Source organism: Capsella rubella, unplaced genomic scaffold, assembly GCF_000375325.1.
Source record: "Capsella rubella cultivar Monte Gargano unplaced genomic scaffold, Caprub1_0 scaffold_7, whole genome shotgun sequence".
NCBI classification, from domain to species: Eukaryota; Viridiplantae; Streptophyta; class Magnoliopsida; order Brassicales; family Brassicaceae; genus Capsella; species Capsella rubella.
Window position 1 is genome coordinate 10856507 of NW_006238917.1, and position 24683 is coordinate 10881189.

General features: G+C 35.7%; 9 protein-coding genes across 12 annotated transcripts; 5 read left to right on the forward strand and 4 right to left on the reverse strand.

Moving 5' to 3' along the window:
• Positions 1-96: 96 nt before the first annotated feature.
• Positions 97-2112, reverse strand: LOC17880075. The gene is made up of 2 exons (XM_006282719.2): positions 2103-2112; positions 97-1362 (listed from the first exon to the last, which is right to left on the reverse strand). Exons 1-2 carry the CDS (start codon positions 2110-2112, stop codon positions 131-133), a joined length of 1242 nt encoding a protein of 413 aa, XP_006282781.2. The 3' UTR covers positions 97-130.
• Position 2113: 1 nt separating this feature from the next.
• LOC17879833 (pentatricopeptide repeat-containing protein At4g14050, mitochondrial) lies at positions 2114-4767 on the forward strand. 3 transcript variants are annotated; one of them, XM_006283293.2, is made up of 2 exons: positions 2114-3988; positions 4714-4767. In XM_006283293.2, the coding sequence occupies exon 1, from the start codon at positions 2147-2149 to the stop codon at positions 3983-3985; it is 1839 nt and encodes a 612-aa protein (XP_006283355.1). In that variant the 5' UTR covers positions 2114-2146; the 3' UTR covers positions 3986-3988; positions 4714-4767. The 3 variants fall into 3 exon arrangements, with proteins under 3 accessions (XP_006283355.1, XP_023635608.1, XP_023635609.1); XM_023779840.1 differs by lacking the exon at positions 4714-4767 and adding an exon at positions 4555-4571; XM_023779841.1 differs by lacking the exon at positions 4714-4767 and having other exon boundaries at positions 2223-2402; positions 2486-4182.
• On the forward strand, positions 3974-6965 carry LOC17879394 (selenium-binding protein 2). 2 transcript variants are annotated; one of them, XM_023779842.1, is made up of 7 exons: positions 3974-3988; positions 4714-4860; positions 5071-5266; positions 5348-5807; positions 5900-6007; positions 6092-6364; positions 6445-6965. In XM_023779842.1, the coding sequence occupies exons 2-7, from the start codon at positions 4716-4718 to the stop codon at positions 6724-6726; spliced, it is 1464 nt and encodes a 487-aa protein (XP_023635610.1). In that variant the 5' UTR covers positions 3974-3988; positions 4714-4715; the 3' UTR covers positions 6727-6965. The 2 variants fall into 2 exon arrangements, with proteins under 2 accessions (XP_023635610.1, XP_006283466.2); XM_006283404.2 differs by lacking the exon at positions 3974-3988 and having other exon boundaries at positions 4589-4860.
• A 277-nt stretch (positions 6966-7242) lies between these two features.
• LOC17878144 (selenium-binding protein 1) lies at positions 7243-9683 on the forward strand. The gene is made up of 7 exons (XM_006282740.2): positions 7243-7464; positions 7686-7881; positions 7984-8211; positions 8294-8525; positions 8623-8730; positions 8825-9097; positions 9185-9683. Exons 1-7 carry the CDS (start codon positions 7314-7316, stop codon positions 9464-9466), a joined length of 1470 nt encoding a protein of 489 aa, XP_006282802.1. The 5' UTR covers positions 7243-7313; the 3' UTR covers positions 9467-9683.
• Positions 9684-12101: 2418 nt separating this feature from the next.
• On the forward strand, positions 12102-12613 carry LOC17881035 (protein RALF-like 32). The gene has a single exon (XM_006284737.2). It carries the CDS (start codon positions 12124-12126, stop codon positions 12457-12459), a length of 336 nt encoding a protein of 111 aa, XP_006284799.1. The 5' UTR covers positions 12102-12123; the 3' UTR covers positions 12460-12613.
• A 1320-nt stretch (positions 12614-13933) lies between these two features.
• Positions 13934-14628, forward strand: LOC17878604 (protein RALF-like 32). The gene has a single exon (XM_006284656.2). It carries the CDS (start codon positions 14070-14072, stop codon positions 14418-14420), a length of 351 nt encoding a protein of 116 aa, XP_006284718.2. The 5' UTR covers positions 13934-14069; the 3' UTR covers positions 14421-14628.
• A 467-nt stretch (positions 14629-15095) lies between these two features.
• On the reverse strand, positions 15096-17136 carry LOC17880358. Its single transcript, XM_023778482.1, has 3 exons — positions 16618-17136; positions 15274-16563; positions 15096-15111 (listed from the first exon to the last, which is right to left on the reverse strand). Exons 1-3 carry the CDS (start codon positions 17082-17084, stop codon positions 15096-15098), a joined length of 1773 nt encoding a protein of 590 aa, XP_023634250.1. The 5' UTR covers positions 17085-17136.
• Positions 17137-17585: 449 nt separating this feature from the next.
• LOC17878858 (histidine protein methyltransferase 1 homolog) lies at positions 17586-19537 on the reverse strand. The gene is made up of 8 exons (XM_006284172.2): positions 19160-19537; positions 19004-19066; positions 18824-18890; positions 18632-18732; positions 18507-18551; positions 18140-18421; positions 17968-18070; positions 17586-17870 (listed from the first exon to the last, which is right to left on the reverse strand). Exons 1-8 carry the CDS (start codon positions 19286-19288, stop codon positions 17788-17790), a joined length of 873 nt encoding a protein of 290 aa, XP_006284234.1. The 5' UTR covers positions 19289-19537; the 3' UTR covers positions 17586-17787.
• A 179-nt stretch (positions 19538-19716) lies between these two features.
• LOC17879492 (probable xyloglucan galactosyltransferase GT14) lies at positions 19717-21528 on the reverse strand. Its single transcript, XM_006285540.2, has one exon. It carries the CDS (start codon positions 21345-21347, stop codon positions 19785-19787), a length of 1563 nt encoding a protein of 520 aa, XP_006285602.1. The 5' UTR covers positions 21348-21528; the 3' UTR covers positions 19717-19784.
• Positions 21529-24683: the final 3155 nt, after the last annotated feature.

Below are 24683 nucleotides of genomic sequence, written 5' to 3' on the forward strand. Positions count from 1 at the left end.
AATAGTTAAAATACAAACTATATCAGATGATATTGAATCCCAAACACATGAAATGATAAACCAAATAAACATAGAAGAGATGTATGTGAAGCAAACATAAAATAAACACAGCTGTTAATACGAGGATACATCAAATGGTATATAGCAATTCGTCTTGGCCCTTTGATGTGTCTTGTGTGCAACAGCCCATTGAACAACCATATTCAACAGTTGAATCATCAACAACAGCCTTGAGATAGGAAGGGAACATGCAACGGTTTTTACAAACTATGCAAAAAGGTCTGGTCATACCATCGTTGGAGACTAGTTCTGCTCCCAAGTATTTGTTCCCTGGCTTGAAGTAATACATGTCTCCAAGTACACACTTGATATGGAGGGTAGTGCCACAACTATCACAACCATAAAACCATACTCTTGGATCTGTCTTTCCTTCACAAATATCACACCACAGTTGAGTACTCTTTGAGTTCCCATCCCCAAAATGCAACGACAAAACATGATCGTCGCATCTGTGTTTCACTGTTCTTGGTAAAGTGGCACATTCCATGCCTAAAGCAAACTTACACGAAGTACAGCTTAAGACATAGTCTGACTCTTGACCACATGCTCCACAAGTCTTAGTCTCTCTCGAGGTACGGTATAAGGGATGGGGATGCAGTTCATGGTTAAAAGGCTCAGAAATGGAACCGCACCGCACATCTATTTTAAAAGAACAACGTGTAAAGGATTTGAGAGAATTCTTACAAGTGTACCTGAAGCCATCGAAGAATTGAAGACAGTAGATACACTCAAAATACTTGCCCGGCTTATCCCGAACCCGTAGATCAACCTTATGGTTATGCAAGATATTTCTTTTTTTCCGAGGAAGACTAGCACATACTTTATGAAGGAAGAAGTTGCATTGCACACATTTGAAGAATATATCAGAATTGATGGGAAGGATGCAAGCGTCACACCTCATCTTTTCACAATCGATGACATTATCATCCCCAAGTCTTAGGTTGTGTTCTTCATGACTGAAATGAATGATTTCATTCTCATTGACTTCCTTGTATGGAGCTTCTTCTTCCTCTTCTTCCGGCTCATCTTCAAGTTCCTCTCCATCCCACACATCGTCCCTTGTGGCACATTTTGAATGAACAGCATAATTAGGACAACGCTTGCAAGAGAAACCTCCAAAGGGCCAATGCATCTTCTCCCGACAAACTCCACATTCCCAATCGCCATGACCGAGGTGATAAGAGCGAGAAACTCGGTGGTCATGACGATTTATGCTTATGACTCGTGGCAATGTGATGCAACCATGGTAACCACATTCAAGACAAACGTAAGGATTACGGCAAAAAATTGTGCTCAAATATTCTAGTTTTTAACCTAAATACTATCATTATTTGGAGAAGATTTTTTTTTTTTAATTATAGTGATACGTTTCATAATGAAATGATTATAAAACAGTTAAACAGAACTTTAATTCAAATATATCAACGGTGCAGAACAGTTAAAAGGTTTGTTCTGCACCGTTGGCCGAGCTGTGGGGGGTTTACTACGGGCTACTTATAGCGTGGGAGCGTCGGGCTACGCGTGTCGAACTTGAGGTGGATTCAGAGGTAGTTGTGGGCTTTCTTACGACAGGGATAAGTGGCTCTCATCTGTTGTCTTTCCTAGTACGCTTGTGCTATGGCTTTTTATCAAAGGACTGAATAGTCCGTATTAGTCATGTGTATAGAGAAGCTAATCGTCTTGCCGATAGATTAGCGAACTATGCTTTTACTTTATTGTCGGGTTTTCATATGTTTGATGTTGTACCAGAGAGCGTTAAGCCTCTTTTATTGGACGATGCTAGGGGGTCTACTCGACCACGGAATGTGCGTTTGTAAGTTTTTGTTTTTTGAATAAATTGCGGGGGACATTGTCTCCCGTTTCCGACCAAAAAAAAAAATATCAAATAATCAATTAAGTTATGTATATGCGAAATAATGATATGGTACATGAATTTATTTTCATGAAATACTTTAAAGATAACGAAAATTTTCAAAATAAATTATAGTATAGAGGATAGGTAGATTTAGGCATGAGATGTAAATGTTATTTTCAAATTTTACTTGCATTCATATCTAGAAAACCATAAAGCGACAACAGCTGATGAATGCTTATCCCACACTATCTTCATCAGCTCCAGCTCTGCGCTAGGAATCGAACCTTAACAACTGGCAAAGCCCTCCATGCCCACATCGTCAAGCTCGGGATCGTTCAATGTTGCCCTTTGGCCAACACTCTTGTCAATGTCTATGGAAAATGCGGTGCTGCTTCTTATGCTCTCAAGTTGTTCGACGAAATGCCTCAAAGAGACCATATCGCCTGGGCCTCAGTTCTCACAGCTCTTAATCAAGCGAATCTCTCTGGTAAGACTCTCTCAGTGTTTTCTTCAGTGGGTTCGAGCGTTGGGTTGCGTCCGGATGATTTTGTGTTCTCGGCACTTGTTAAGGCTTGTGCTAACTTAGGATCTATTGAGCATGGAAAGCAAGTTCATTGCCATTTTTTAGTCTCTGAGTATTCCAGTGATGATGTTGTTAAGTCATCACTTGTTGATATGTACGCTAAATGTGGGTTGCTTGATAGTGCTAAAGCAGTTTTCGAATCTATAAGAGTGAAAAACACCATTTCATGGACTGCCATGGTGTCTGGATATGCTAAAAGTGGAAGAAAGGAAGAAGCTTTGGAGCTTTTTAGGAAATTACCAGCCAAGAATTTGTATTCTTGGACTGCATTGATCTCTGGTTTTGTACAGAGTGGGAAAGGGCTTGAGGCTTTTTCTGTATTCACTGAAATGAGGAGAGAAAGAGTCGACATTTTGGATCCTTTAGTGCTTTCGAGCATTGTTGGCGCTTGTGCTAATTTGGCAGCTTCAATAGCGGGTAGGCAGGTTCACGGGTTGGTTATAGGTCTAGGATTTGATTCTTGTGTGTTTATTAGTAACGCCCTTATCGATATGTATGCGAAATGCAGCGATGTTATAGCTGCAAAGGATATTTTCAGTAGAATGCGCCACAGAGATGTAGTTTCATGGACATCGCTTATAGTTGGAATGGCTCAGCACGGGCAAGCTGAGAAGGCATTAGCTGTGTATGATGACATGGTTTCTCATGGTGTAAAGCCCAATGAGGTCACATTTGTTGGGTTGATATATGCGTGTAGCCATGTCGGTTTCGTAGTGAAAGGCCGTGCGCTTTTCCAATCAATGACCAAGGACTATGGAATTCGTCCATCATTGCAGCATTATACATGCTTATTGGATCTTTTTGGTCGATCTGGACTCCTTGATGAAGCTGAGAACTTAATACATACAATGCCGTTTCCACCAGATGAACCAACTTGGGCTGCTTTACTTAGCGCTTGTAAGCGCCAGGGACAGGGTCAGATGGGTGTAAGAATCGCTGATCATCTTGTAAGCTGCTTTAAACCGAAAGATCCATCGACTTATATACTTTTATCAAACATCTATGCAAGTGCTTCTTTATGGGGAAAAGTATCAGAAGCAAGAAGGAAACTAGGAGACATGGAAGTTAGAAAAGATCCAGGGTACAGTAGTGTCGAAGTCAGGAAAGAAACTGAAGTGTTTTACGCAGGAGAAACATCTCATCCTCTAAAAGAAGACATATTTAGATTGCTTAAGAAGCTAGAGGGAGAAATGAGAAAAAGAAACGGTTATGTTCCTGATACGAGTTGGATCCTACACGATATGGATGAGCAAGAGAAAGAGAAGCTATTGTTTTGGCATAGCGAACGATCAGCTGTAGCATACGGTTTACTTAAAGCTGTTCCGGGAACTCCTATACGGATTGTCAAAAATCTAAGAGTTTGTGGAGATTGCCATGTTGTTCTGAAGCATATAAGTGAGATTACAGAAAGAGAGATTATAGTTAGAGATGCAACTAGATATCATCATTTTAAAGGAGGCAAATGTTCCTGCAATGACTTCTGGTAACTGGTAAGTCCCAGCTTCTCTGTTGTAACATTTTGTTTACGAAATTTGCTAAGGTTTTTAGAATTGAGTATAGTGATGAGTGATGAGTGATGAGTGATGAGGCAGAATCGAATTGTATCTATCTCCACAGTAAAGAACAAGAAACTGGGTGAGTTCACTTCACATGCTTTATAGATAACAACAAAAGAGTCACTGTTTCATCGCACTCACTCACCAACTCACGGATTTATTAACGTGTTTATTCTAATTTCATTCACCAACTCACGAATATAATAACTACACGTGAATCCTTGGACTTATGCATGAACAGAGTAATGAATATGGTTTTTTGAGTTATTTTTCAATTATATATCTTACTTTGGATAGTGCATACAAACATATGTTTCAATTCAAAACACTTTAATTAGAGAAAATAATAATAAAGTACATACACAAAAGGTATACTTTGGTTAGAACTTACTATAAACTTGCATAAATCTGTTTTAAATTCCTTAATGTACAACTAAACGGCTTTTAGCAAAAGTTGAATTATTGAATGAATAGTATTTCTTGTCACATACTATATATAGAGACATACAATAAGACAACAACAACAAGGACACAAAGTCACCATCGCTCTTACTCACGTATAGCTAAATCCAAAAGCTTCCCATTCCTATATATCACATGTGTTTATGATCAGAGACGTGTAGTTTCATTACTTCCACATACTCAAAGAGACAGTGTAGATATGGCTACAGAAACTGTATTGGCGACGGCAGTGGGCAACGGCGGAAACAAAGGATGTTGCAAGTCTGGTCCAGGTTACGCGACGCCTCTAGCCGCCATGGCTGGTCCACGAGAAAAGCTCATCTACGTTACTGCTCTCTACTCCGGTACACATTTCACTAACCATCTTCTACCTCTTTTTATTCAACACTACTACCAACTCAAAATCACAGAGACTGAACTAGCTAGCCTATGATTAAACTGTTTATCATATGAGTTTATGTCCTTAAATTGTGGTTTTAATGAAGAAAAATGTTGGATAAACTTGGTTCCTCTGTATTCTAATACCTTATGATATGTTTGAATGGGGTAACTAGGAACGGGGAGAGACAAACCGGACTACTTGGCCACGGTGGATGTGGATCCAAGTTCACCTACTTATTCAAGCGTCATTCACAGACTGAAAATGCCTTATGTGGGAGATGAGCTTCACCACACTGGATGGAACTCTTGTAGCTCTTGCCATGGTGATGCTTCTGCTGATCGACGTTACCTTGTCTTACCAGGCTTAATGTAAGACCCTTTCATTGATCCTCTCATCAGATTTCTAGATGATGACTGAATGTGTGCTTATTTCTTGTTTTTTGGATGAAGATCTGGTCGCATTTATGCAATCGACACAAAGGCCGATCCAAAGGCTCCCTCTTTGTATAAGGTTGTAGAGCCTAAAGAGATTGCTGAAAAGACAGGATTAGCTTTTCCACACACATCTCATTGCCTCGCCACAGGAGATATGTTGGTGTCTTGCCTTGGGGACAAAGAAGGAAACGCCAAAGGGAATGGGTTTCTCCTTCTTGACTCTGACTTCAATGTGAAAAGCAGGTGGGACAAAGCAGGACATAGTCCTTTGTTTGGTTATGATTTCTGGTACCAACCTAGGTTCAAGACAATGATCAGCACTTCTTGGGGAGCACCTAAAGCCTTCTCCAAAGGTTTTGATCTCCAGCAGGTTGCTGATGGCTTGTACGGAAGTCATTTACATGTTTATAGTTGGCCTGAAGGTGAAATGAAGCAAGTTATTGACCTTGGAGATACTGGTCTCTTACCTCTTGAGGTAACATTTACTCTAACATAAGTGTGATGATCTGTGTTATTAATCAAGGAATGTAATCTAACAAGGTTTTTGTTGTTATTATGTGGTTGCAGATAAGGTTCTTGCACGATCCGTCTAAAGATACAGGGTATGTTGGGAGTGCCTTATCTAGTAACATGATAAGATTTTTCAAGAACAGTGATGATACATGGAGCCATGAGGCAAGTGGAGTTTCTAAATGTTCTTTCTATTTTTCTTCTTTGAAATCTATGATAAAATTGTTATTCAAACTTGTCTTGTTTTAGGTTGTTATATCAGTAGAACCGTTGAAGGTGGAAAACTGGATGCTTCCAGAAATGCCGGGGCTTATCACCGACTTCTTGATCTCCCTCGATGATCGGTTTTTCTACTTTGTGAACTGGCTTCATGGAGACATTCGTCAGTACAACATAGAAGACCCTAAAAACCCTGTCTTAACAGGACAAATTTGGGTTGGAGGGTTACTTCAAAAGGGTAGTCCTTATAAGGCTGTTGGAGAAGACGGCAACACTTACCAATTCGATGTTCCTCAAATCAAGGTTTGTACCCAAAATGTTAACACTTTGGAACGTTTTAACCAAAGTTACATTCTATTGAGAATTGTTTTTGTGGGTTTCAGGGGAAATCTCTAAGAGGAGGACCGCAGATGATCCAACTGAGCCTCGATGGGAAACGATTGTACGCAACAAACTCGCTGTTCAGCGCATGGGATCGTCAGTTTTACCCGGAAATCATAGAGAAAGGCTCACACATCATTCAAATCGATGTTGATACAGACAAAGGTGGTCTCACCATAAACCCTGACTTCTTTGTAGACTTTGGTGATGAACCAGACGGTCCTGCACTTGCTCATGAGATGAGATACCCCGGTGGAGACTGCACTTCCGATATCTGGATTTGAACTTTGGCTAGAGTGAAGCTGGCTTTGTTACTTTCATTGTTATGTTCTAATGATGTGTAATAAATAAATAAGAGGTTGCTAGTTTCATTAAATTTGGTTTGCTTATTCCGTGATAACCGATCGATAACCGAATCGAACCGGTCGAGTTATCTACAATGATACTTCCAAAGTAAACGCTTTCTCAGATACAATGTACGTAGACAAGATTTGTTATAATCTCATCATTATGATTTTGTCAACGGACACTATTTGTTTTTTTATTTTAATCTGTTTTTTGCATGGAGACGTATTTTAAAATTTTAATTATAAAATACATTTCCTATACAAACTTACTAATTTAGTAGTAATCTAATTAACTAATTTAAGAATTGTTTCTTTCTCCTTCACATGCCTAACATTAATGACAAGGATTAGTTAAGTCATTAATATCTTAAGTTCGTTCACTCGCATAGATCCAAAAGCATACACCACTCTTGTGTGTTTACGATAAACACAAAACAGGCACGTCAGAGACGTGAAGCTTTAATTTAACCACTGCCATATACAATTCAAGATTTGACTTTACAGAGAGATTTAGAGAGAGAGACATGGCGACGGAAACTGAAGTGGTGACTCCGGTGATGATCAACGGTGGAGACAAAGGATGTTGCAAGTACGGTGGTCCTGGTTACGCTACGCCTCTTGCAGCTATGTCCGGTCCTCGTGAAAAACTCATCTATGTCACTTCCGTCTACACTGGTACAGATCAATTTTTGTTTTTTTCTTACAGTTTCAAGAATCAAGATCCAATGTTTTTTTTTTTTCAGTTAGAATCTTAAAGCTGATTCAAGATTTTAGTAGGTCCTATGGAATCTTCAGATCTGATCTGAACCGAAGTCTTATGTCTATGTCTGTACTTGATTGTCGGAAAGATACTGGTTCCTCTGTATTCTAATAACTTTTGATTTCGGGTTTTATAGGAACTGGAATAGATAAACCGGATTATTTGGCGACGGTGGATGTGGATCCAAGCTCGCCGTCGTATTCAAGTGTGATTCATAGATTACCAATGCCTTTTGTTGGAGATGAGCTTCATCACTCTGGTTGGAACTCTTGTAGTTCTTGTCATGGTGATGCTTCTGCTGATAGACGTTTTCTTGTCTTACCATCTCTTATGTAAAGATCCTTTCAGCCTCTTTTTACATTTTCTCTTATGTCTCTGTAAGTTTATGTTATTGACTAGAGAGATGTTGTGTTGTTTCTTTGTTTGGGATGAAGGTCTGGTCGCATTTATGCGATTGACACTAAAGAAAACCCGAAGGCTCCGTCTTTGTATAAGTATGTAGATCCTAAAGAGATTGCTGATAAGACCGGATTGGCGTTTCCACATACGGCTCATTGTCTTGCTTCCGGGGAGATCTTGGTGTCTTGTCTTGGAGATGAAGAGGGGAACGCTAAGGGGAATGGGTTTCTTCTTCTTGATTCTGATTTTAACATCAAGAATAGGTATCAGCTTATTGCAAAAACCAATCTTTATTCATGTTTTTGTTTCTTATCACTCAACTATTAATTACATGGGATACCTCAGGTGGGAGAAACCAGGACATAGTCCTTTGTATGGGTATGATTTTTGGTACCAACCTCGGCACAAGACAATGATCAGCACATCTTGGGGAGCACCTAAAGCCTTCTCCACAGGCTTTGATCTCCAGCATGTTGCTGATGGATTGTATGGAAGTCATCTACATGTTTATAGTTGGCCAGGAGGTGAAATGAAACAATTGATTGACCTTGGACCGACTGGTCTATTACCTTTGGAGGTAACATAATCACACATCTCTTTTTAAACGTGGTCTGTGTATGTTTTTAGACTTCATATATGGAAAGGCTAATCTCTTAACTTATATGTGGTTGCAGATTAGATTCTTGCATGAACCGTCTAAAGATACAGGGTTTGTTGGGAGTGCCTTGTCAAGTAATATGATCAGATTTTTCAAGAACAGTGATGAAACATGGAGTCATGAGGCAAGTGTAGTTTCTGAATCTTCTTTGTTTTACCTCATTTTTTTGGTTCTTTCAAATCTATGCCTAACCAGCAATTTATACCAACTTGTTTTAGGTGGTTATATCAGTTAAACCTCTGAAAGTAGAAAACTGGATTCTTCCAGAAATGCCGGGGCTTATCACCGACTTCTTGATCTCTCTCGATGACCGATTTATCTACTTTGTGAACTGGCTCCATGGAGATGTTCGTCAGTACAACATCGAAGACCCCAAAAACCCTGTCTTAACAGGACAAATTTGGGTAGGAGGGTTACTACAAAAGGGCAGTCCTGTTAAGGCGGTTGGAGAAGACGGCAACACTTTCCAGTATGATGTTCCTCAGATCAAGGTTTGCACTAAAATGTGTAATCTTTTGAGGTCTTTAACTAAGTTTCACATTTTTGCATAACATAGAAGCTGTTTTGGTGATGTTCAGGGGAACTCTCTACGAGGAGGACCTCAAATGATCCAGCTGAGCCTCGACGGGAAACGATTGTATGCAACAAACTCGCTGTTTAGCGCATGGGATCGTCAGTTTTACCCGGAGATCATGGAGAAAGGCTCACACATAATTCAGATTGATGTTGATACAGACAAAGGTGGTCTCACCTTAAACCCTGACTTCTTTGTAGACTTTGGTACTGAACCAGACGGTCCTGCGCTTGCTCACGAGATGAGATATCCAGGAGGAGACTGCACTTCAGATATCTGGATTTGAATCAGGCTTGTTTTAAAGATTGTGTGTTTGTGGTAAGTCTGAAGTGAGTTTGATTAGTTTGTTGTGTGTTCTGTAAAGTTGAATAAAAAAGGAATAAGAAGAGGTCATTAGATGATCCAGATATAATAAACACTTTGTTTGTACACTTATTAGTCTCCTTGTGTCTTATGCTTTGATATAAAACTTTCTACATTTCTAGTTAACACTCTCTTCTGTTTTTGTTCTTTCTTTTCACCACTCTGTTCTGTTCGCGTTGTTCACGTTTCAGTGTCAGACTTATCAACTTCTTTATAACACCATCGACATATCGCTTCACTCGATGGTTACACATAAGATGGTGCGGCATGTTGTATTACTAACCAAAACTACATGGTGTACTACGGCATAAAATATTTACCAATCAACACCATAATCAATTACAAACTTAGCTAAAGATACCTTTATTAGTGATATAACTTTAAAATACTGCATTTTATATAACTTTGTTGTTGTTGATGTACAAATTCTGGTTGTGATTTCTTAAAAAAGTTTTGATTGGTTATATTTATATTAACGATTGAAAAATAAAATTTAAATTTACACAATTTTCACGTTATTTATATGCATAATTAAGTAAAAAAATTTCAAATCGACAGAAAATCGCACTTGTAGAAGCATCATCCGTTTTTTATTTTATTTTGTTTTGTTATTATGAAAATGTTGCTTATATTCCCATAGTTTACAATATAGTTTTCGTAATTTTAGCATCTCCATCAGTGATATATTTTTATGGGAATATATACAAAATGACCTTGGATTCAAAAAAATTAGGGAAATAGATATGGTGTCAGAGGCTCTCTCTCTCCTCAGTTGCAATTACTGTTATACCCATTATATATATTACATGTTATTTTTCAAAATCACATAAACATTTGTACAATTCTTTAAAAATAAATTAATAAATAAAGCAAATTAAGGAAATAAATTATATAATATTTTATAAAGAGTGGTTAGGGTTTGAGCTTATAAGTAAATATCACACGATATATAAAATAAATCAAAATTGCAATAGATTTCTCATGACAGCAGTGATGAGAAGCCATTATTAAAAAATCACAATGTTAAAATGATGTATGTTGATAAATAATTTAGAAAGTAGAAATTGAAGTTGAAAATTGTTTTAAATTATTTTTGTTCATGATATTGTTCACAAATTTGTATTGAAAAGAAAGTCTGAAAAATTTCTCAAAAGAAAAACAAATATATAGATTTCTACAGGTTTGTACATTTTTGAATAGAAAAGAAAGTTTGAAAATTTCTCAAAAAAAACAAATATATAGATTTTGAATAGACACAATTGTTTGTAAAAGACACAACTGTACATTCAACAGACAAAACATTTTAAAGATTTTCTCTAAAAAAATTTAAAATATCCTATAGCTATTTTCGTATTTATTGAGTTTTCTATTATTATATAGAATATAAAAATACCCATTATGGTTTTTTATACCTAGTGGATGGTCGGTGTAAAAATACTCCTTATCATTCTTGTCACCAGCTCTAGCGTTGGCCGTTGCTGAAGACATCAATTTTTTTTTTTTTTTTGGCTCAACATCAACTATTTATTTATCAATTCGATATTAAAAATCATTTGACCTCAACAATTTTCACTCAAATACAATGATTTAGTCTAGTTTCATCCTGAAACATTAGCCGATCCAACACTACCCGACTAAAAATCTTTGTATCTTTTCTACCACTGCGAAATGAACCACACCACGACTCGATGTAGAATCATCTCTTAAATTACCTAAACTGATCCTATTGACACGAGAACAATTACTAGCACGGAGAAGACCAAAGTCTAAACTAAAATACAAATCAAACCAAGCTATTAATCCTTATGATCGGAATGTAGAGATTGTCCCAATAGCATCACCACCCGGATGCGCATTATCAGAAAGACGTGGGTTCTCCGGCTTTTATCGGAACGTTAAAAGCTGAAGACATCAATTAAGTAGGCGCAAGTGACACGGCTAAGTCATTGTCTCTTGCCCACTTCATATTTTGGAATAAGATTCTAAGAGATAACAATATTTTCGCATCATCACAAAACAATCCGAATCTGCCAACGTATTATTCAATTCCGACTTACAAATTATTATTCTATATTTTTTCAATCATATTATATTATTTTTTCATCAGTTTCAATAATTTACGATATTTTTTTTTTTTTTTTTTTGCTTATAAATATATATTTACGAAGATGAATTTGCTCGTTTGTTAGTTTACTCTCTTTCAATTAGATGAGCTTTTAATTAGGCCTTGTATGAGAAAACAAAATATGTTATATTTTCTTTTTATATATTAATACTCTTCAATTTTAGCTTTGAATATAATTTGTTTTTCCGATTATAGATCTTTTCATATTTTTGAATAACATAGATAAAATATCATTTACGATACTACTTTATTAATATTCTCGAATACCCTTTTCGAAAAGTTGAAAACAAATGTATTATTATTTTTCGATATAATGAAATATTCTTCTACGAAAGTAAAAAAAAAAAAAAGATACGCTTAAGCATTAGAGATTTAAAACCAAATCTACCACTATAAATAATAATGATGTTATCTCCTACCAATAAACATATAAACATCATCTCATTCATCAAAACATGGAGTACTACACATTCACCGAGAACGACGAAGAACGTGTATCGGGAAACCATCACGTGAAGAACACGTGGGTGAAAGAACGTTACGAGAGCGATGAAGAAGATGCAGAAGTGAACAAACTCATCCTAAAGGAAGACGAAGAGACTAAAGATATGGTGACATCGCAGAGTGGTGAGAGGTTGATGTTGACGAGTAAGGTGAGGTATCTCAACTATGATGCTCTCAAACATGACACGGGGGCTCCGGCAGCTTCCGGTGGTGGAGGAAGAGCCTTGCCTCCTCCGTCTAACAGGTACCACCGTGGCCACCCCAAGTACTACCGATGCAGGGGTTGAAGTGAAAACTCTACGAATACAAGAACCCTATGTATTGTAATAATAAGTTTGTTGAGTGTATATGTATACTCCATGCAACGTGTGTTATCTAAAGACTAATTATAAGAGAAACAACCAATTATGGAAGTAGATATATGGAAGGTAGTTGCAACAATTGACGATTTGAATGGTTTATTTGCACAAAACCTTTTTCGAAAAGGCTTATTTGTAAATTAAAAGTAACTAAAGCCGAAATAATCAAATTAAAATCCACACTTGACTACAAGAAATAATCTTCAACAATGAAATTACATTTTTCTAATTCATTTGATTTTTGAAAGAAAAATATTATTAACACACAACACAATGACACATACATGACATATTAGGACACACGAGACATGATTTTTGTCCCGAAATATACAAGCCACACTTTTTTACTATTTGTTTTAATGTACATCTGTCCAAAACAAAATTGTATTATTCTTTTTTGTTTAGTGTGATTTAAAAACAAATCAAATATTGACCCGTTACAGGTTTAGATTATAAATGTTAATAACATTCCTAAAAATTATGTTTACAAACATACCCCGTACGTACCCAATATATTTCAACATTTAATAACAAATTTTATTTTGAAAATCAATTCCGCACGTACGTGCAGATCCAAATCTAGTATATTTTTTAAATAAACAGATTTATTCCCAAATAACTTGAATTTCTTGTTGGAAACATCGTAGAGAACACAATGTATGTTTTCCCAAAAAATTTCAAGATGGATGGGTATTGACAGCGACGATTACAACAAACACAAAATGGTCGAGTTATACGATTATTAAGAATAACATAAACCATGGATGATTCAGTCTCTCCTCCCCTTTTAAACCATATGAAGTCTCCGAGGGTGCATTTGATGTGAAAAGTGATGCTACAGTGATCACATGAATAAAACCATTTCCTTGGATTTATTGTTTCCTCGCATATCTCGCACCAGCATTGCTCACTTTTTCTTTCGTAACGTAGAGATAGAACTTTGGTCTTTGGTCTATATATGTGTGATTTAGACATAGTTTTGAGTCACTAACAAACATAGTTTTGAACTTTGGTCTATTATAGACAAGTACAGCCATGTACACTACTGTATGCCAGTCGCAAAGAAGCAAGTCTTGAAGCTTTAAGAATGATCGTAAAAATAACTAATTTACCATGTTATTGTTTTATGCTTGCATGAAGTTTCATACTGATCATGATTATTATAAAATTACTTAAAAAAACGTTTTGGTGGTATACATTGTCATCATAAGTACCTTTTGTTTTGGCTCTAGTGATAAATGTACTTTTCCAATAAGAAGAATCCGGATCCATACTTTTTACCAAAACAAAAACATTATAGGAAAGAAAAATGTATTATATAAGTCGTTTTACATTAACATTGAGAGTGGTCCGACATTAATATACACTCGTACTCAATTATGTAAAGCAGTGTGTTAGGTGAAGTGCGGTCCCTTCTAGTGCTACTCCCACTAAGTGTTATCTTTCCATGCTTCTTTATTTTCATATAGCCAAAGATTCTTCTTCACAATCCACTCTCTTCTTCTCTCTTTTTTTCTTTTCTTGGCCTCTCCAATAAAATGGAGACAAAAACCTCTATGATCTTCTTGACCAACACCTTCTTCTTCGTCTGCCTTCTTGCACACGTCACCTCCGAGGCATCTTCATCATCTTTGTGCAATGGATCGGTAGCAAAGTGTAGCAGCGTGGTGGAGACAGAGGATGTGACGGTAATAATGGAGTCTTGGTCAAGCCAGAGGTTAACTGAGGAGCAGACGCAGAAGCTTTCGTATGGAGCTTTGAGGAGGAATCAGCCTGCTTGCGACGGTGGTAAACGTGGTGAGTCTTACTCTACACAATGTCTTCCTCCACCGTCTAACCCTTATAGTAGAGGCTGCTCTAAGCATTACCGTTGTAGACATGACTCTTGACCTTTTTTTTTACCATCCATGCATCTTTATGGAATCTTTTATGCTATATATGTAACTCTATATACTCATATGTTCTTTTATTTTGTTAGTGGAATTTGAATTGTTTTGGTTTGAACTGTATAATCTCTTTTGAATCTTTGTAACACTTTGTGACTTTGGGGTTTCTTTTGTTAGATTAAATATGTGTTGGGGTCCAAACGAAATTCTGAAAAAGATAATTACTTTTTTTTCATGTCGGGATTTTTTTTGACTTTTTGACTCAGTCGACTTAACGCCAACTGCTACGCCTCTTATCTCAAATTTAATTGGAGACCAAAACATAATCATCCGAGTCATTACCAAGTAAGTCTAGTATGGGCTGCACTTACTGATTTAATGGGCAACCATGGTGTTGACTTTATTAAGACAATGTCCTTATACAAGACATGCATGTACAATAGACTAGTGTACGTTGATGTAATGTATTCAGTGAACATTGATGTTGCATCACGGGAGAGTAATGGGTATCGTACGTTCTACGATGATTCTATAGCATGGGATCAAATTCACATTCTTTTTTAAAAGAAAATAATCATTTGCACGATGCGATATTCAAGTATTTAATTAGATTTAAATACAAATTGAAATTGAAACTATATACATAAAACCCCACCTTATAGTATATCATAATTTTCTTTAAATACTATTATGTCTAAACCAAAGGATTAAAAACAGGAAAAAAAATTCGAAATTGAATACAAGTAGTAATCTTCAACAATGAAATAACATTTTTAAAAATATTTATTTGATACTTAGAAGATAAAACAAGTATACCACAACACATACATTATTTTATAAGATTTACAGCCCAAACATTTCTTTTATCTTTTGTTGGAAACATTGCAGAGAACACAATGTTTTCCCAAAACATTTCAAGATGTTTGAGTATTTACAGCGAGAATTACAAGCAACACAAACTGGTCGAGTTATACGATTATTAAGAATCACATTAATTATGGATGACTCAGTTTCTCTTTCTGGTATAAACCCTAAGAAGTCTCCAAGTGTGCATTTGATGTGAAAATTGATACTACAATGATCACATGAATAAAACCAATTCTCTAGATTTATTGTTTCCTCACATATCTCGCACCAGCATTGCTGACTTTTTTTCTCTCCGTAACATAGAGATAGAAAATGATCTTTATCATTTTTGTGCTTAACAGTCTTTGGTAAAATTGAGCATTTAACGTCTAACACAAACTCACATTCTTCACAACTTATAACTATTTTTGCTTTATCTCCACAAGCGTTACAAAATCGGCCTTTTGTTGAGTAGTTGATGTATAACAAATGAGGATGACTTTCATGGAAGAAAGGTTCAGAAATAGAACCACACCGGACATCCAGGATAATATTCTTATCATCACTTAAGTACCTAAAACCCTGAAAAAGGTTTTGACAACCATCGCAAATGATTACTTCGTCAATACTAAAAGATGGGATTAGAGTGGTCGATGTCTTGTAGAATGAATCTATTTTCTTTTTTGGGAGATAAGCACATTTTTCATGAAGGATGAAATCATCACATTCCATGCAACGGTAACATGGACTAGAAAATATAGGATAAATGCATGCTTTACACCGCATGCATTCATCACTAGAGTCACTTTCTTCTTTAAGCTTTAAAGTATGCTCCTCGTGACTAAAATGCTTTATTACTCCCTTTTCTATCTCCTCGTATGATTTAGTCTCTAAAGTATTTTTGGATATGCCTTCAAGTTTAATTCGATCCCATATCCCAAATCTTGTGGCACATCTCAAATGAAAGGCAATATCAGGACATTCTGAACAAGTATATGCCCCACATGTCCAATTTATCTTTTTATGACAAATTCCACATTTCCAATCTCCGACATCAAGACAATGATTGTAATGAATAAGGTGATCATGACGATAAATCTTTATAACGCGTGGTATATCAATACAATTTCGATGAATCATGAAATTGCATTGAGGACATACATAAGGATTTGGATCATCATCCATTCCACAAGCACTGCATGTAAAACTTCGTTGCGGCATAAGGATAAGTGAGTGCTCATGAGCCTTAGGGTGGATAAGAGTGAAAGCGGGTGGATTCTTTTGACAGTTGACATCCACACTGAAATTGCAAACAGAGCAGTGATATAATAAGTTATGAAGTTTGCTTCCACACAAACAACATTTTCCATCGGTATAACTTGGAACATGCGTGAGACGCTTGAGCAAGTGTTTAGGATGACAAGAGTAATTGATCTCTGGTGTAGATTCCGCGCAATCTTTGTGAAAATTCAATCCACATAAGTTACAAGCGTAAGGAAATCGGTCATCAAGCCGTCCACACAAATGACAAGTAAACGTAACAATCATTGGAACAAGGGATACATGATGCTCGTGAGTCTTTGGACCCTCAATTGTTACCACAACTTCTTTTCTTGCGCATATTAAATCAATGGCAAAATCACATATTGAACAATAGTAATACATCTTAGCCAAATTACCTCTACAAAGCTTGCATTCTCCATGGACATCTTCATTTTCTGCTAGTATTTTGAGGTGCAAAGAATGTTGTGGATGATAGACATAGCATATCTCTAGATCGGATTTGGCGCATTCTTTATGGAAGTAGAGTCCAGACCGCATACAACGATAGCCAATACTGTAGTAGTCTTTACCATGATTGCAGCCGTCACAGTTTAACCCACGCGTTTTGACTAGTGTATAATGTTTCTTGAGTATCATCATATTATCTTAGTTTTAGTAATGTATTAGAGCTTTTTCTTTTTTCTTTTTGTTTTAAGTATTAGAGGTTTTTCATATATACCTTTTTATAGATTAAGTTATGTTCTTTGTTTACATGAAAAGGATACTCATGGAATTATTCTTGTGCTTAATATCGATAAACAAGTCTCAAAGGAATAAAATAATTCTTTTTTTTGGTAAAAGAAAAGGAATAAAAGAATTATTGTACTTAAACTATATATTTTCTTAACATTCTTTTTCTTTTTGTTAGACTTTTTTAAAGAATATTTATACATCTAAGTTATTCCATTTTACTATTCAATTTATTCTTTGTTTAAGTAAGAGGACATTTCAGTTTCAATGTGGGAATTCTAAAACTAACTTGGTAAAATAGAAAAGGTATCAGAGGGATAAAGGCACTTATCTGAATTGGTAATACACAGTAAATGTGAGTCATTCCCAAAGTAAAGCTTAGTTTGGTACAAATAAGCTAAACATGGATGAGATTTTGAATTTCAACTCATTATACTGAGCAATCCAAATTCACTATAGTCGGATCGTTGGATTTGGAGCGACACTAAAATCCTGGTAGAACTTTTTTGACTTATTTGTACGAAAGCTTCCATACCTCTCTGACATTGGAGGAACCATCTGTAACTTCAGACACCAATGTTGAAGCAAGAACACCTGCAATGAAGATAAATATATGCGGTCTTAATACACACGGGTTACATTATCATTGTAGAAGATGAACAATATACATCATCGAATAGATCATATTTACCGTCTTTCTCTATCATAGACAAGAACTGTCTTGTCCCTCCACCAACCCCAAAATAGTACTTCTTTGCAGCCATGTAGACTACTCCATCAGGATACGCAAGGCACTGCAAAGAACCAAGTGTTGAAACTCCAATGAATCTTTAAGAATGATCGTAAAACGAGAGTGGTGTTACCCTTTTAATTAAGCCGTATAGACTTTTCTGAGCGGAGATGGAGTAAATCGTCTCTGCCATTAGAATGATGTCATAACCACCCTTCTTATCACTCTCTCCGTCATGATCAACTAGTGGAAGAACCTGATGAACTTCACTCCACTCACCGCCAAAGAAGCGTACTTCTGTTTCACCTACTGAGACAGAGGAAGACTTCTCGGATAGATTAGCATTCAGATTCGGGATGGTGAGACATCTAAGGACCTCAGCATTGAAGTCCTGGAAATGAACTGCATCTGAACCCTGGACACCAAACGAGACCAATAGATCTAAGAACGATGGGCCTTGGTACACAGAGCATAATAGAGCTCAGAAAGCATCAAATTACCTTGAGACACGCATAGATTCCTGGAAGTGCATGACCACATCCAAGCTTAAAACCATAGATTCATATGTAAGTGATTTAAAGAACCAAGTGATGTCTCTTGTTTAACAGCTAACGCAATAGCCTACCTCGAGAACCCGCTTTCCAGAAAGTGATAAGTTTCCAGTTTGTGATTCTTTCTCAAGAGCTTTGACAAGATCAATTGATCCTTCCCAAAGCTTAAGCCCACCTAGATTCAAATCGTATTCAAGATTAGCAAAAAATGCATAATGCAGGAGATACACATCACACAAACCATAACTTGATTATATCCATTATACCTTCATATACTCCAGGAACCAAATCTGAATTAGGCAATCCAAAGACCTCTTTAGTGCTCACACGACCCTATAACCAAACCATAAACTAAAACTACTCATTTCCATGAACATCATCCTCTTTAGCATCTGAGAGTCTCAATTTCTCAAAATTTTCTGGATAAAGTGAAACCAGAAACGCACCTTCAAAAGAGTGATCTCGCCGATACTCACTTTATCCACTGCTAGATCAACGGAGGAAGACGCCTACTGCGACGAAATCCCCAGAAATCAAAAGAGGGAAAGTTACATAAGAAATTGGAGATGAGGTTGCAGAGGAAGGGGTAGTAGTGACGATACCTCGGAGGATAATACTTCCACAGGAGGAGGCGGTGGAGGAAGAGCTGGCTCTGGTGAATCAAGGAACCCTAAACCTAAACCAGAACCTTGCGAAGACGAAAACAGCTGAAACGTCGGATTCGTCGTCATTGACAAAAAAGCTTCGGCGGCAGCACTTCAAAGTAGCCTCCAGAGTCCAGAGCACAGAGGAGCAAATAGAAACCAATTGAACCGGTCGGTACGAGATTCGATTATTTGGTCCAGTTAACCGATCAATTTGACTATGAAATTTTAAATTAAACCAAACATAACTTTTTACATAGTTTCTAGTTTCTACACCAACTTGTATACAATACATGTTAACCAATCAAAACCTCAATTCATTCTACATATTTTTTGGGCACTTTTTATACTTACTGTGGAGTATTTGGTATTCTCACACTGCACAGTCTACATACAAACCAAATCCAATGGACCAAACCAAATGGTTCAACAGCATTGAACACAACCAAATTTTTTGAACAAAGCTCAAAGATTCACTTCTTTTGTTCTGTTCTTATGTATCAAAATAGCTTCTTTTGAGCAAATTGCTTTTACCTATATAAAACTAAAAAAGCCACAGTAATGAATGACATAGTTTCCACTTTTATGCCAAAATTTGAGGTTCATAAGGAGAAAAAGTATACTTGTAATCATCACTATCATCAAACCCATCACTACCATCTTTCCCTTGTCTCATCATCTCTCTTACTTCTTCAATCCTCTCTAACATTCCCTTCACAGCCAGCTCAAATGCATCTTCATTCCCTTTTGATCCATACTTCGGATCAGCGTAGATCACCCTCGGTATCAACTTTATCACCTCTTCTCTCAAACTCACCACTCTCTCCTCTGGAATCTCAATCAACCTCTCCTTGATTTTGATATTCCACTCCTTCACATCCTTAACCGGTAGATAAACCGAGTAACTCGTGTGGTTCTTAGGCAAATGCCACTTGTATTGAGCGTATGCAGTCCCCGGATGGAAGAACACTGGGATGCAGCCTGCCAATATCGAATCAAATATGGATCGTCTCGTGTAAGAATCTCCCGGTGGCTGAAGACAAAACACCGAGTTCCTGAACACTTTCATAACATTGACAGGGTTGTCACAATTCGTTTTCCCATAGTTACAGTCTAGCAAATAACATTGCTTCTTTGATTCCAAACATTCATCAATGATCTTCCCTCGAACCGAGTCTTTATACTCAGGTCTCGGAGCACCCGCAAAGGCGAATAGATACTCACGTTTCCGAGACCTCATTAGCTCTTGCCACTCCGCAACTTCATCCACTGATCTAGGATGAAAACATGTCGGATAAGGAACAGCGTAATCGTTATTCCAAGAACTCGACTCAATAGACAACATAGACATGTTTCTTGATTCGGGCAAGAACCTAAGCTTGCTCCCCCAATCAGATTCGTTATCAGTCTGTCTCCTAAAATCCCAAGCAATCCTTCCTGAAACCAAGAAATGGTCTCTACCGGACATACGACGCCACTCTTTCTGTTCCACAAGCCAATTCATGAGCTCATGAGACGAAGAATCCCTAACAGAAATGTTGAAACCCCAAAGATACCTACTCATATCAAGACCTGCGTAAAAGGGCACAAAAACCGCAGAGGCAAGAGACGAATCATTCGTCAAGCATCTGTAATTCATCATCTTGTTGTGAAAAATCACCTCGAGCATAAACTGATTCGTCGTGAACCAGCTCTCCTTCAACAACACATTCTCGTAGCTCTTAATCGCATGACCGAAACCGTAGTTCTCGATGTAAGGACAAATGTCTTTCTCGGTTCCTCTAGTAATCAAATAGCAGTTATCAAGCAATTCGAAATTGAATTTGTACGGAAGATCATGAACATAGATGTACCGACCGGAGCAAGAAGGAGATGGGTCGTCGAGTTTTCGAGAAAAGTTGTCACCTTTAGTGAATTCAGAGGGGATTGATTTCTGGGTAACGTCAGGGATTGAGAAAGAGGGTTCGTCTGTGTCGGTGAAGAGAGCAGAGTAGTCGAAACAGAGGAGAACGAAACAGAGGATGAAGAAGAGTGGAACAATGAACCAGACATTGTTATGATTGTTGTTGTTGTTGTTGTTGTTGTTGATACGGTACTTCCCCGTCGAGATGGGTTTCTCCATCTGAGAATAGTTCTTGGGTCGCATCAAATAAGGTAATGGGGAAAGAAATCAAAATCAAAAAAAGAGAAAATGTGGAGATTTGTTGAGAAGTTAAAGGAGATTATAGATAGTGTGAGCATGAAATTTGGGGGGGAGAGAAAGAGAGTTAAAGAGTGACACATGGATGTGTCGAGAGATACTAAAGGTGACCGTTTCGTTGTCGGCAAAATTAAGTTTCTGAGGAGAGATTTCAGTTTTTCACATCACATGGGTCAGTCAGTCAATAAAGGGATCTTTCTTCTCTTTTCTCTCGGCTCTCTACCTAATAATAGTACTCTATTAATGGTGTATTTACATTTTAAAATATAAAAGTGTTTTAACATTTTGTTTAATTAACTGTAAATTTGTATTTTAGTGGGTTTCATTTGTATATAGCTAAAAAAAAGATATGGGAATTTTTTAACGAAAATGTGCAAATAAATTTGTGGATTTCGCAACAAATATTTTTTTTGGTCGATAAATTTAGTATCGAACCTTTTAGTAAAAAAGAGGGTGCAAATAAACATATTGTTGGATCAATTATTGAAAAAAGGTGTTGAACAAATTTATATGAAAAATATTTGGGTTCCCCTTACTCTTGTTCATCTTTTTTAGTTAACCAATCATAATACAACAATATGGCATATTATTTTTTATTTTTAACAAAAGTAAATTAAAATAAAAATAAAAAAACAAAGCAAATTAAAGAAACAAATTCTCTAGGATTTTTATTAAGAAAATATATTTCGATTTGGGTTGACAAATTAGTGTTAGGGTTTAGATTTTGTAATTAAACAAAATTATATTTTGGTTTGGGTTGACCAAATAGCGGTTAGAGTTTAGATTTTGTAATTAAAAAAATTATATTTTCGGTTTGGGTTGACAAATTAGTGGTTAGGATTTGGATTTCGTAATTAAACGAAATTATATTTTCGGTTTGGGTTGACAAAATAGTGGTTAGGGTTTAGATTTTGTAATTAAAAAAAATTATATTTTCGGTTTGGGTTGACAAATTAGTGGTTAGGATTTGGATTTCGTAATTAAACGAAATTATATTTTCGGTTTGGGTTGACAAAATAGTGGTTAGGGTTTAGATTTTGTAATTAAACAAAATTATATTTTGGTTTGGGTTGACAAAATAGTGGTTAGGGTTTAGATTTTGTAATTAGACGAAGTTATATCTCCGTTTGGGTTGATAAAATAGTGATTAGGATTTAGATTTTGTAATTAAACAAAATTTTATTTCGCTTTGGGTTTATAAAAAAGTGATTAAGGTTTGTTTTATTTTTAATTTATTTAAAAAAAATAATATGACATGACATACAGTATATTGTTTTTTTGATTGGCTAATCAATATGGGTTGAACAGGGTGAACCCAAATATTGCTCAATTCATATAGAGTTTGAAAAGTTATAATATTTGAGATGGACAAATCCGTCAGCGGTTTAATTCACTTCATTGTTAGACGGACAATAAATCGACGTAAACTGAATTATTTGTATATAAGAATGATTTGTAGTTTTGCCAGAAAAAAAAAAGGTTTGTAGTTGGATTATAGCAAATTTCTTTATTTTCTTTGAATTGACACAATTACAAAATATAATCCATGAACATCTGAACAATAAATAAAAAAAAGGTACAATCCATAAACTATTTTATTCGTTCCAACTATTGTAACCATTGGAACCTATAGTATATTAGTTTTTTTATTGATACTCTGTTTACACTTTTGACAAAAGAAAAGAAAAATGAGAGAAAATAAAATATAAAAGATATTTAAAACACTTTCGTAAGGAAAATAAACTGATCTTTAAATGAGTACTAAATTTCCATCATATCATTCTCATAAAATTAAAATATTGGTTAGGAATTCTATATGAAAAGTAGCAATTGCTTTGATCTATACGTTTCTGAGTCTTTTTTGACATTTGCATAAACTTCAACATAAGAGCTTAAAAGAAGGATGGACTTTAGATTCCCAACCACCATTGATCTCGGCGAATATTATGAAACTTATATGACCACCGACAAAATTTACAACTTTACTTAAAGTTTTCATTTGGTGATGTCATCGTTTATGGTTTTTTAGACTTCACTTTTCTTTTTTTTTTGTTGCCTACAACTTCACTTTTTAGTATTCTGAAGTTTCGATAATTGATACTATAATGGGTCTTTCAAGAAAATGTAAAAATCTTCATCTTCGTATAGGTTTTAAGTGAAATAATTTTCTTGAAAGACTTTATAATCATTATAAGTTATTCGGATAAATTCTAACAAAAATCTAGAATTTACCTAATAACTATGGTTCCAAAAGGTAATTGCATTTTTTTACTGCGGGAGAAATGCGATGCGGTTCAAATAGTAACGAAAATACATAAATATATATGTATATGCAGATATTTTAACACTATTACAACACTGTTGCGGTGCGGTTTTGTAGTGCGGTATGGTTACCATTCGGAGCCTATATAGTTCATAGGTAAAATAACTTAAAAAAAAAACTTTACGATCATTCTAAGTTTGTAGGGTAAATGTTAAGTTTATACAAAGATTTAGAATTTACCTAATAACTGTATGAAGGTAAAATAAATCTCTAAACGTATATAAAAAAATTAAAGATCTTCATTTTCATATAGTTCCTAGGTAAATATTTTTTTAAAAATTTATGTGAAATCGAAAATTTAAAATCTTCATTTCATTTATTAGTTTTTAGGTACATGTTAAAGTTCTTCTTCTTCATAAATATAGTTTCTTCAAAACTACTATATTTTACTAAAATTTCAAAGGTAAGATCTTTCTATAAGATTTCTCTGTTTGCTCGGTTATATTGTTTCTTCGGTTAGTTCAAATCTTGTCAAATTGAAACAAAAAAGATTAATATTGATAAGTTCAGTAATTAGTGTTTTTGGTTCATGATAAAATCCACCGATTGAACCAAAACTTAGAACCTCTAAAGTCTATATGAAATCGATAATTTAAAAATCTTCGGTTTTGTATAGTTTTTAGGTAAAATATTTTTTGAAAGTTTATATGAAATCAAAATTTAAAGATTTCATACAGCGTTGATTGTGTTGCCTAACATAATTCTAGGGTAAAATTTAAAGATTTTCATCTTCATATAGTTAAATGCAATGGATTTAAAGAATTTCAAAGGTAAGAGATCACAGATATGACTTAACAAGTAAATGTAGTTACTTAATAATGTTCTTGTAACAAGATAAGGGATCTATACTTATGACAATACTTATTTATGACAACAGGAGAAGTACATGATGTGATTAAGACGCACCAATAACATATTAACTAATTGTCATGGCATGAAACAACAGATTGGAATGAATA

Coding starts and splice junctions, on each gene's coding strand:
- LOC17878858 (XM_006284172.2), bottom strand. CDS start 19,288: ATGACGACGAATCCGACGTTTCAGCTGTTTTCGTCTTCGCAAGGTTCT. Junction 18,552..18,631: donor CTGGAAAGCGGGTTCTCGAG/GTAGGCTATTGC, acceptor TATGGTTTTAAG/CTTGGATGTGGTCATGCACT. Junction 17,871..17,967: donor GTCTATGATAGAGAAAGACG/GTAAATATGATC, acceptor TCTTCATTGCAG/GTGTTCTTGCTTCAACATTG.
- LOC17880358 (XM_023778482.1), bottom strand. CDS start 17,084: ATGCGGTCTGGACTCTACTTCCATAAAGAATGCGCCAAATCCGATCTA. Junction 16,564..16,617: donor ACCGATGGAAAATGTTGTTT/GTGTGGAAGCAA, acceptor TTGCAATTTCAG/TGTGGATGTCAACTGTCAAA.
- LOC17879492 (XM_006285540.2), bottom strand. CDS start 21,347: ATGCGACCCAAGAACTATTCTCAGATGGAGAAACCCATCTCGACGGGG.
- LOC17879394 (XM_023779842.1), top strand. CDS start 4,716: ATGGCTACAGAAACTGTATTGGCGACGGCAGTGGGCAACGGCGGAAAC. Junction 6,008..6,091: donor ATGATACATGGAGCCATGAG/GCAAGTGGAGTT, acceptor GTCTTGTTTTAG/GTTGTTATATCAGTAGAACC. Junction 6,365..6,444: donor TCGATGTTCCTCAAATCAAG/GTTTGTACCCAA, acceptor TGTGGGTTTCAG/GGGAAATCTCTAAGAGGAGG.
- LOC17879833 (XM_006283293.2), top strand. CDS start 2,147: ATGCTTATCCCACACTATCTTCATCAGCTCCAGCTCTGCGCTAGGAAT.
- LOC17881035 (XM_006284737.2), top strand. CDS start 12,124: ATGGAGTACTACACATTCACCGAGAACGACGAAGAACGTGTATCGGGA.
- LOC17878144 (XM_006282740.2), top strand. CDS start 7,314: ATGGCGACGGAAACTGAAGTGGTGACTCCGGTGATGATCAACGGTGGA. Junction 7,882..7,983: donor CTTGTCTTACCATCTCTTAT/GTAAAGATCCTT, acceptor TTTGGGATGAAG/GTCTGGTCGCATTTATGCGA. Junction 9,098..9,184: donor ATGATGTTCCTCAGATCAAG/GTTTGCACTAAA, acceptor GGTGATGTTCAG/GGGAACTCTCTACGAGGAGG.
- LOC17878604 (XM_006284656.2), top strand. CDS start 14,070: ATGGAGACAAAAACCTCTATGATCTTCTTGACCAACACCTTCTTCTTC.